General features: G+C 37.3%; 1 protein-coding gene across 1 annotated transcript; it reads left to right on the top strand.

Annotated features, from left to right (window-relative positions):
• The first annotated feature begins 2,074 nt into the window (after nt 1-2,074).
• Nucleotides 2,075-5,699, top strand: LOC107459850 (ADP-ribosylation factor 1). The gene is made up of 7 exons (XM_016078144.3): nt 2,075-2,488; nt 2,661-2,723; nt 3,425-3,443; nt 4,429-4,540; nt 4,801-4,848; nt 5,114-5,244; nt 5,367-5,699. The coding sequence occupies exons 1-7, from the start codon at nt 2,344-2,346 to the stop codon at nt 5,398-5,400; spliced, it is 552 nt and encodes a 183-aa protein (XP_015933630.1). The 5' UTR covers nt 2,075-2,343; the 3' UTR covers nt 5,401-5,699.
• The last annotated feature ends 6,490 nt before the right edge of the window (nt 5,700-12,189 follow it).

The following is a 12,189-nucleotide window of genomic DNA, read 5'->3' on the forward strand; positions in this document are numbered from 1 at the left end:
TGAGATTGGCCACAACAAAAGAGGATGTACAAAAAAGAAGGTTGTGGATGCTAAGGAACATGCCAGGCAGATGCAGCTGCAACTGGCAGTTGTTGCTCCTGTTGCAAATGGTGCTGACCCTGAAGTCAATGTTATTCCTGTTGAACATGATAATGCTCCAGAAGCAATAGCACCATTGCCTGCACTTCCATCACCCATCCAACCTCTTACAGATATTGACATAAGCCAATCTGAAAGCATTCCACCAACTCAAGATACATAACATGTTGTATAATCACTACTCAATTGTAAAAAATGTCACTTTTATTTTATCAGCTAACGAGTGCATTTGGTATTGGCTTATGTAGGATCAAGTGGTAGCTAGGCCACCTAAATTACATGTGATTAAAGGGAAAGCAAGAGCTAGATGCTCCCCTAAACCTACTGCAGCTGCACCAGTGGCTATCTCTGTTGAGACTATCAAAGGGATAAGTTCTGCAACTGCTAAGAAGCTAGCCAACTTTATGACTTTTGTACCTACTCCAGACTTCAAGCACCCAAGGAAGAATGATAAAACACTTTGATTAGAAAGTAATGTGTTCTGCTTGACTTTTCTTTTGTATGGGGCTGCTTTAGGTTTTTTGTATAGGGCAAATGAAATACCATATTAAATATTGTGGTTATCTGTAATCTGAAAGTTACATGTGTCCTTCTCTTTTGGTGTAGCCTTCTTTTTAGAATTGGATACCTTATGAATTTGTTGTGGTACTTATCCTTAAGACAATGTGACAATTAGCCTTTAATGGTAATACGATGTTATGACTACTTACTTTGATTACTTAGTCTGTTTATGACTTAATCTTATAACAACGGTGACACTGATTAATTTGCAATATTTCACAATGCTAGAAATGGAGAGTTTGAACTTAATCCTAAACAACACTGTACTACTCAAACATCTATTCTCATTCAAGTCATCCAACTCAATATATCATTACATTTCAATAGAATTGTGTTTACCTAGAAGTCATATTAAACAACAAATGATCACATTAATTACAACTATCACAAACATAAAAATTATTAGCAGTTTCAAAGATTTAACTTCAACTTTCAAACTGCCCAATCTCTATGCCACCTTCACCCTCCATTCCTCATAGTCACTTTCAACTTGCAAATCAGTTCTATAATCTTTCTTTGTACCACTTTCAACCACTCCTTGATAGTCATCATCATCAACCCACTTAAAGTAATTGTAGTGACTATCCTTCTGCAAATTGAAAAATCAGAAAAGAAAACAAATGAAAAACACCCAATAACACAGAACAAGAAGGAAACCTTTAACTTTTTCAACACCACTTACCTGGTACCTTGGACATGCATGGAATAATCTATCTGGGTTCTCTGCTGTCCTAGATTTTTTTATCACAACCTTCAACCCGCAAAAACATGATTCCTCATGAGTCTTCCTCCTCATTCGCATTGAAGCGCTAGAACCATTACTGTCATGCGACAGAAACGACACACCACCACTAAGACCTCCATTTCTTGTCTCCATCCTTCCGGCGACCCAACAATTCCAAGTTCTATCCAACTATATGGCCCTCTGAGTGTTGACCGCAATTTATTTCTCATCGAATTTAGGATTAGGGTTCATCAACCAATGGACTGATTTAAACTGTTTTAACATACTTACCTTGTCAGCAACAACAACGTATACTTAGGCGTTTGCCACGCTGGCAGTTAACGGAATACGTCACCCAACGTTAGCCACCTCAGCGAAAGAGATGACAAAAGGACGAACGTGATCATGTCCGTCATCTTTCGGAGACGATTTTAATTAACTTTATCTTTTGAGAACGAAAATAGAAATCAAGATATCTTTTAGGGACGATTTCGACTATTAACTCAATCTCTTAAATATCAAATTAGCTTATGGACACGTACGGCAAACATAGCTGAAAATCGAGTAGAGGGAAAAGCCCAACGAAATTGAGGTCAGGCCCAATTGGGAAAGTGGAGGCCCAAACCCACAGTACCTTCACGACCAAAAACAAAAAAAACCCACAGTACCTTGCAAAATACGCGATTTTGTTTTTGTGATTCGTTTTCTCCCTTACAGTATACAGAGACCGTCTCACCTTCTCTGCTGAGTGCTGAGTCACGAAATTATGGATGCAGATTCACACTGACGTTCACTTCTCTTGCTCTCCTCGTTTTCCACAATTTTTCGCGCGCACCTCCGTACTAGAGATCTGATCCCCGATACGCGTCGCCGTTTTGTGCGCAGAGCCATTCGTGAATCGTTTCATGCTCTGATTTCCTGTGACTCCACGGTTCCCATCGCTTCTGCCGAATCGGAAGATGGGATTAGTGTTCACGAAATTGTTTTCGTCCCTCTTCGGTAACATTTACTACTCCTTCTGTTTCGTTGTTAATTTGTTGGTTATTCTCGTACATTTCCTCTCAGATCGGCTTCAGATGGGTGAAGTTGTGTCAACGATTCCAAGTTAGTACTCGATCTCGTTTTAGATTCATTTGCCTCAGCTCATTTAGATTTATTTCCGTTCATTTTACGGATATCGTTTATCTTCGTGTGTGCATGCTGCTTGTGCTTTGCTTATACGAGCTTCTGTGTCGTGACTGACGGATTTATTTTTTGATTTGACAATTTGATGCAGCAATCGGGTTTAATGTTGAAACCGTGCAATATAACAACATTAAATTTCAAGTTTGGGATTTAGGTAACAATTTTACTCATCTTGATTCAATGCAAATGTTTTTTGCGCATTTGTTGTACTGGTTTGGAACCGATTAAAGAGATTATTATAAATGTATGCCAGTTTAGAAACTTGGCATCCCGTGATCAGAAATTACTTAGTATTGGAGACATAGTCAACTTAAGACTGGTGAATAAAACCATGGTTTTGATGACATACACTGTTAAATTTTGTGTCTGTGTTTCTGAATTGTGCAGGGGGATTCATCCCTGGTTGGCTGTATACAAACAATGTGAAATTCCTCTATCTCATGCTAAATACATTCCTACTGCTGGTTATAATGCACTGCCTTAACAAAATGAGATGCCATAGCTTAGTCTTCTTTTGAATATAAATATCTTTATTCTGTATAAATTGGTAATTTGGTATTTTTGAAATTTGATGGAGTTTGGGTAAAGATTAAAAAGCAATGAAAACCTTGAGAATAACATGATCATGATCTCTTCATATTCAATCCTCAAATGCTGTTTTTGATTATGCATTCTCACTTTCTATGTTTTGAAGAAAATAAACTACCTTTACTTGGAGATATATTGATACTTCAATATAGTCATTGCTTTCAATCATTCAAATTTTTTCATTGTTTACATGAGACTTCATATGTAGCAAACAACGATGACTTTTTTCTTATTTCTAATACTGATACCAAAACTCTTCTTATACAGGTGGGCAAACCAGTATCAGGTAAGCCATTTTATTTCATTTTTGCTTCTTTCTAACTGATAAAGAAGATGTATGATATTAATCCTTACTAAATTAATATTAGGGTGACTTTTTGTATGTTTTGGAATGCTGCACCAATTTGCATTTGTTTTATTCATTCTTATTTAATGTGAATATGTACTACAATAGTTATTTAGGATGCTAAAGGATTTGGACTTAACAATTTGTTTTGTACTACATATTTTGGCCTCTAGACTTGACGTGGCTACTAAACTCTTTGACTTGTGTGTATGACTATAACGAAAGTTCCCTCTACATTTAGTATATAAAAGTACCAATCCTTATTTGGATAATCAATTTTTGTGTTTAGAATGATATATATATCTGGAATTTAATTGAATTAATATTTAACAAAGAAAAACATACATAAAGACAACTGGACAATGTTGTTGGTTACAATGTGTTTGTTGATTATATATATGATCACAAACTATACAGAAGTTTTGATATCACTGACTAATCCTATGAGTTTGAAATTATGGTGGCACTAGTAGCACCTTGTGGGAAGAAACATATTACTAAGACTAAACATCAACTAGCCATGCTTTGTGGATGCAGAGATAAACTTCTGTTATTTTAATTTATTTTTTGGGCTAGATTCAGTTTCAACTTAAAATCCAGTGGTTTGAAAATTTTGAACTGTGTCATTTGCCTTTGCTTGTACTATTTATTTTTTTCCTTGTTGAGCATCCTGTAACCATCCTATGCTTAATCCCCTCCATGTTATTCCAAAAAACTGCATGTGATAAGCATGTGCAGCATAAAACTACTTCATTTTAATTTAAGGCATTTCAATGCCCAAAATGTTTGCATTTATTGTTTGCCTTGCTTCTCATAGACAAAGAAAGGTATAATGGCTACTGAATATAACTCTCTTTTATGTCTAGTCTCCATTGCTTTTACCAATCTTTTTGCTTATGGTGTATTGCCGTGGTTTTCTTTCTAGGCCATATTGGAGGTGTTACTTTCCAAATACTCAAGCAATAATCTATGTTGTTGATTCGAGTGATACCGATAGGCTTGTGATAGCTAAGGAAGAGTTCCATGCTATTCTGGAGGTATGTTGTTCCTCATTTGCATTTTGCATCAATGCTGATCAAAGAACTTGGTGTGAATGATTCTTAAAATTCTCTTATACCTATAACAAGCCGCTGAGCGGTGGTGATGAGTTATACTTCTAATAATAATATAGTTTAGTTGTCACATGACCTGGATAAAGGTAAAGCTTTAGTAATAGCAGTTGTGCTGCCTATGGTTGTAATTTAATTTTTATAAAAATACTCCATACTAATTATTTTATCTGAACCCTTTTTGTCAGGAAGAAGAGCTAAAGGGTGCAGTTGTTCTCATTTTTGCAAACAAACAGGTGAAAATTTTATCTATATTTGTTGGATTCTCATAACAAGGAGGACTAAGAAATAAAATATTTAAAGTTAGCAAGCTGGTAATATTACTATAAATCTTTGTTGAGTGACATGATGCAAAAGCATATATTCAATATTCACTTTAAGTACTTTTATGTGTATGCACATTTTTGACATTGAATATGCTCTATGCATAATATTGGTTCTTTAAAATTTATTTTTCTTGCGTACCTTTTTTATGTTTCACCATCTCTTTCCTCTATACAGGACCTTCCTGGTGCCCTTGATGATGCTGCAGTGACAGAGTCTCTGGAATTGCACAAGATAAAAAATCGCCAATGGTCTATTTTTAAAACTTCTGCCATAAAAGGCGAAGGACTTTTTGAGGGCCTGGACTGGTAAGTTGAATAAATTTGCAGGGTTTTAGGTCTGTACTAATTCATAAGGAAAGAGGCATCTGCAATATGAAATGTTATTCTGCTGTGCTGTACTGTATTAATGGCCTTGACTTCTTATGCAGGCTGAGCAATACACTCAAGTCTGGAGGTGGCTAAAGGTATCAGCCTCAACCAATTTGATAATTAGATCGATTGGTGAATTCAAAAGAAGGGTTAACATGTGTAGTTTGTATGAACTTTCACCGCTGAATTGACGTCATAATATATCATTATTATTCAATTCTCATACACATGTATTTCAATCCCCCTTTTTGTGTTTTGAAGATTAAGGATATGAACGTTGGTCATTGATTGGTTTTGTTTACTGAACTTAGTTGGGTCCTTTTTGTATTTCTCAGTCCGTTTCTCGGAACCCTTCATATGCTAGTAAAGAAAATTGTTATAAGATTCTGTAATCGATAGCTTCATCATTTTTCATATGACTCGGGCTTATAACCTAATGGGTTGGGTGCGCGTGGCAGTCGGCAAATTATAACACTATGGTAGAGAGACTGACAATGCAGCCAGAAGCCACTATTTCAAACCAAGGTGGCAATTTTGAATTAATTTTTAATGTATCAGAATTCAGTAACAACTTCGTAAGCGATCATGGAAAGTCATCAACAATTGGCTTAACTAAAACCGATACCAACTGAAAAAGAAAGGGGAAAAAGATTTACTTGGCCTCCATAAATGTTGAAAAGAATAAGCTATTTTTAACCTTTCATTTAATTTATTTCAGTAACTATTACTTTCATAAATGACTTGTTTTAAAGAATCTAACTATGAAAGTTAGCAGTTCTAAGAAAGTGTGACAAGATTGAAGTGGGAAGCCAAGCCTTGGTAGGTTTCTGTTACTCAGTTTACTCAGCTAAGGCTGTAAGACTATCGTGCTCAGTTTCAGAATTGACTACTGAGACACCCATTTCCACGATCATTCATACCTAATTTACTATGGCTTACGCATATTTAGGTTAAATTCTTAAGCAAATAAATAATATCATAGTATATTTTCCCTTTCCCTGTGCATGCTTAGTTGTATAACTTAGATGGATGTCGGCTCATACACACATGATTCAGATGAAATCAAATCTCTGGTCTCTAGATGAATGAATTCATCATTTTCATTTGTTTAATCATAAGTTTACCAGATACCACTTTACCCGGCCTTATCTAGCTAAATCATTGTGGAGAAACACTAATTGATTGGGGGCGGAGCGGAAGTTCTAATCTCCTTGCATTTCACGAGGTTTTGCTCTTCAAATATTTTAATCGATTCGCATACACCCAGAAAGTTCAAATCTTCATCCAATATCTATATACGGATACTTCAAAACCCTTTTATAAATCTTTCTTCCGTTGATATCATTCATTGTGATCAACGTGGCTATTTATTTATAAAAAATTGTAATGTATGATTAATTTGGTCTTTTTTTAAACATGTTTTCATATATATTTTTATTAATACCTGTTCTCGCATAGTAATCCGGGTTTGAGGTATAACTTGTCTTATTTAGGGATTGATTTTTTCTTTGTTTGAAATAAGTAGAAGAGATATACGTCACCTTCAAGAGATAAAAAGACATTTCGACGCTCAAGTTAATAAAAGTAGAAAATGAGTATGAAGTTATTTAGAGTAAATAACATACAAACTTTACCCTGTTTTTAAATGGGCTGTTGAGATTAAGATTCTCTCTAACAAAAGATAAGTTATATTTGTTATTGTATTTGAATTTCAATTTATAGATATAATTGGGTCGGATTTATAGTTGTCGAATTACAATCCCAAATTTGACCTGTGTATTTTTTAATAGGATAAATTAAGCTTTCAAACTATAAATTGGAATTATAGTAGTAGTAGTAATAATAAGAGCCCTCAAACTCAATTTGTTGTACTTAAAAAATAACAGTTATGTTAGAGAGAAGAATTTGAGACTGCGTTGAATAATAATAAAATAAAAAAAATTGATAGTTATCATAAAGAATTATAATATAATAAGAGAATTAGTCCTTAATATCAGTTAATAATATATGAAAGGTACCAGATCATAAAGGGTAATTTGGATGAAAGAAGAGTTAAAGGGGAGAAGGTATTGACAGAGAGAACAGAGAAAAGAAAGAAAATTTCATTGATTGAACTTAGATTGAAAGCCAACTTGTGTACAGTGATGAGAGTGGTCACTTATATAGAGAGGTAGAACAGAGAAGCTGCAGGGGAAGCTTCGAGCCCCTTCCAACAGTTTCTCAACCAACTAACTATCTAATAGCAATAACAGAAAAGTGACAAAAAGCGTGAAAAGGAAATTACACACGTGCTATAACTCCTATCATCATCTCTAGTTATCTGCTTTTGTTAAATACTGAATATTAGTTAACACTTCAGCTCCTTTCTTCAACATCTCTGGTTGTTGTCATTCTGACTGGTGATTCGTTGCTGATCACAAACACTCAGCTTGCCTCGAAAATGAAGGAAGCTCTCAGAAGGGACTGCTTTTGTAAGGATATCTGCTATTTGAACCGAGCCTGGGATGTGACTAACTCGAATTGTCTTTGTGTTGACATAGTTTCGAACGAAGTGCATATCTATTTCAAAATGCTTGGACTTGGAGTGAAGGATGGGATTGGCAGCAAGTAAAACAGCACTTAAATTGTCACAATACAGCATTGGCGCCTCAGGTGAGGGATGCTGCAGCTCACTCATCATAGTCTTTATCCAGGACAGCTCTGCTACTGCCTCTGCCATGCTTCTATATTCAGCTTCAGTGCTTGACCTGGCCACTACTGTTTGCTTCTTTGACGCCCAAGAGATTAGGTTGGCTCCAAGAAATATACAATAGCCACTGGTGGATTTTCTATCATCTGGATCTCCAGCCTAATCTAAGTCACTGTATGCAGTTATTCCCATGGAACTCTCTTGTTTCAGATGCAAGCCATAGCTGGCTGTTCCATTGAGATACCTTAGCACGCGTTTGACCAGCCTCTAATGAGACTCTAGGGGAGCTTGCACAAACTGTGATAACTTGTTAACACTGTAACATATCTCAGGCCTTGTTATGGTTAGGTATTGCAGGCTGCCAATGATTGACCTGTACAGCTGTGGATCACAAAAGCTTGATCCTCCAAGGGATGTGATCTTTGTTGTGGAAGGCAAAGGAGTGTGAAACGGTGCACAGCCCACCATGCCAACCTTCTTTAGGACCTCACCAATGTACTTTTGTTGAGTAAGTACTAGCCCTCCATCACACGTTTTATTCATTTGGATTCCAAGAAAGTAATGGAGATCTCCCATGTCTTTCAAGGCAAACTTGGCATTCAACTTTGCTATGACATCCCTCACAATTTCTGGGGATTCTCCAGTGACTATGATATCATTAACGTACACAAGCACATAGGTCTTTAGTCCACTAAATTCCTTAATGAAGACTAAGATGTCAGATTTGGTGGCAACAAAGCCAATCTCTCTTAAACCACCAGCCAGCTTATGGTACCACTCTCTTGGTGCTTGCTTTAGTCCATAGAGAGCTGTGGTGAGTTTGCACACCAACAATGGATCTCCTTGTTCATAACCTGGGGGCTGTTTCATGTAAACTTCCTTTGTCAAGTCACCATGAAAAAAAGCATTGTTGACATCTAGTTGCCTAATTGCCTAGGACTTGGATACATCAATGGATAATATGAGCCTAATGGACACAGGCTTCACTACAGGACTATAAGTTTCTGTAAAATCTGAACCAGGCTTCTGAGCATACCCTTGAGCAACTAATCTTGCCTTATGTTTCTGTAAAGTTCCATCTGCATTATACTTTAATCTGAATACCCACCTGCTGCCAATTGCTTCTTTGTTGGGTGGAAGACTCACCAACTCCTATGTTTTGTTTTTTATTAGAGCATCATACTCAACATCCATAGCTGCCTTCTACTCTGGAGATTTGAGAGCTTGTGTTACTGATCTTGGCTCAACACTTGCAAGGAAGATCTTTGGCTTGACTATACCAGCTTTACTCCTGGTGATCATTGGGTGAGAGTTGACTGCTGCAGTTTGATAAAGAGATGCTGATTCTTTAGAGGTTAGTAGCACAGTTTCAATGTCATTAATAGGAATTAAAACTGAACTTGAAGAGGCTGCTGTTGGCATTTGGGTTCTAAGAGTAGCACTGATTTAGGGTGTGACTGCTGGTTGCTGGAGTGTTGCTGATTGCTGGTTGTTGGTGTTGCTGTTAGAGGGCTGATTGCCAGTTGAGCTTGGAAGGAGTCTTGGAATGGTTGGAATGATTGGCACACTAGGTGAGGTATCTTGTCTATCTGAGACATGTCCATTGTGAGCAAGATTTGTTGCTTGTCTATAAGGGAACTGGTCTTCAAAGAACACTACATGAGGGGTGATGATGACTCTTCCATTTTGGGTGAGACATTTATAGCCTTTGTGAGAGGTTCCATACCCAATAAAGGTGCAGGGGGAGAATCTGAAGTCCAGCTTATGCTTGTTGTAAGCTCTCTGATGAGGAAAACACAAACAGCCGAAGACTCGAAGTTGTTCATATGAGGGCTTTTTGTTAAACAATTTCTCAATGGGAGACATTCCATTTAGGACTGGTGTTGGCAGCATGTTTATCAACTTTGCAGCAGTAGTAAAAGCTTCTCCCCAGAATTTGATAGGCATAGATGCATTGGCAAGTAAGGTAAGTCCTATTTCAACCACATGATGATGTTTCCTTTCAGCAGCTCCATTCTGCTGGTGAACATGAGGGCAGAAAAACCTGCAAATAATTCCTTTTTCCTGCAACAGCTTTGATAAGCTCACATACTCAGCAGCATTGTCACCTTGCAGCATCTTTAGTTTAGTGTTTAATTGTAACTCAGCAGTTTGTTGGAAGTGATTAAATACTGATTTTAATTGAGCTCTAGATTTGATTAGGTAAAGCCACGTAAATTTTGAAAAGACATCAATGAAGTTTACAAAATACCAATGTCCATTATTGTCAGCAATAGGAGCTGGCCCCCAAATGTCAGAGTGTACAAGTTCTAATGGATGATTGTATATAGTTTGTGAAAGGGAAAAAGGTAAATGATGATATTTGCCAATACAGCAGGCTGAACAAGCAATTTTGGTTACAGGAAGTGAAATATGACAAGATTTTAACACCCTTGACATAACACTACAGTTGGGATTTCCTAATCTAGAATGCCAAACCAGCAAGTTATCTTTATTTCCTACTGATGCAGTGAAAGCTTCTGGAAAGCTTTGAAGAGTTGTGAACTTATAGAGGCCTTTGTGAACAACTCCCTGAAGCACTATCTCTTGAGTGTCTTTGGTTTTTATGCAGCTCCTATCATCATGAAATTCAAAAAAGACTTGGTTGTCACAACAAAACTGATATACACTCATCAGGTTTTTGGTAATTTTAGGCACACACAACAGTTTTGTAAGATATAACTTTCTAGAGCTCAAATCAGATTTAATACACGATTTACCAATAAAAGAAATGTGCAAACCTGTTCCATTGCCAACAATGACTTGCTCATTGCCACAATACTCTTCCTTTTCTAACAGGTTCTGTTCATTGTGAGTCATATGATGAGTAGCTCCAGAATCAGGATACCAGTTCGGGTCCTGAATTGTGGCAGGTGTTGCCAATACATTACAACCGTTGGCATGAGGCTGAGAAATATGCTGAGAGGCCTGATTGCTTCTATTTCCACTGCTGTATTCTGATCTATTTTGATTGCTATATGCCTGGTTGTGTCCACTGCTATAACCTTCATTGCTGTATCCTCCATTTCCATTTTCATACTCTTCTTCATAGGTGTCTTCACTGTACCTATACCAGCAAATTCTTGTTGTATGACCTACTTTGTTACAAACCTGACATTGAGGTCTCTCATTCGTATAACCTCTTGGATTCTGCATTCTACCTCCTCGATTGAACTGGCCTCTATGGAATTGTCCTTCATTTGGTTGTTCCTGCAGTGAGGAGTCTTGAGTAAACCTTCCACCTTTGCCTCCTCGAGACATTCTTCCTCCTCTTCCTCGAAAGCCACCTCTAGCGAATTGAGCAAGATTAGCTTGTACAAACGCTTCAGGCTTTCTAAACCTGGAGAGCATACTCTCATGTGCGAGTAACAAGGCTTCTAAATCAGCCACTGTTATGCTTTGAGCTCTTGCTAACTCAGAGGTGTAGACTGAGGAATATTCTTCAGTAAGACCATGCAAGATCGCATTTACATGATCGCTCTCATTGATTACCTCTCCTACAGAAACCAATGCATCAATAGTTCCTTTAATTGAAAGTACATACTCTGTCACGGACGCTCCGATCTGTAGAGTACTGAGCTTGTGTTTCAGCTGCATGACCTTTGCCTTGATCTGAGAGGTGAAGTGATCCTCTAACCTCTTCCACACTTGATGAATGTAGGTACATCCAACCATTCGCGTAGTGAACGGCTTGCTCATTGAGGCTAAGAGCTAAGACTTGAGCAACGCATCTTGCTTTTTCCACTGTTGATACTGTGGATTCAACACTGCATCAGTTTCACCGTCTTCAACTACATACTGTCGAGGAACTCCTCTTCCTGTGACATGATTCAACATATCATTCCCTTCAATTGTTGAAAGTGCTTAATCTTTCCACTGCAAAAAGTTGTCCTCATCTAGCTTCATTGAGATCGGTGTTGCGATGAATCCCTGAGCCATTGTAAAAAGCTAGGGTTTTCTTGTTCTTGAGACTTGGTCTTTGCGGAAGCTATGGCACCATATGCTCTGATACCATGAAAGGTACCAAATTATAAAGGGTAATTTGGATGAAAGAAGAGTTAAAGGGGAGAAGGTATTGATAGAGAGAACAGAGAAAAGAAAGGAAATTTCATTGATTGAACTCAGATTGAAAGCCAAACTTGTGTACAGTGATG

This window comes from Arachis duranensis, chromosome 1 (genome assembly GCF_000817695.3).
Source record: "Arachis duranensis cultivar V14167 chromosome 1, aradu.V14167.gnm2.J7QH, whole genome shotgun sequence".
Taxonomy (NCBI): Eukaryota; Viridiplantae; Streptophyta; class Magnoliopsida; order Fabales; family Fabaceae; genus Arachis; species Arachis duranensis.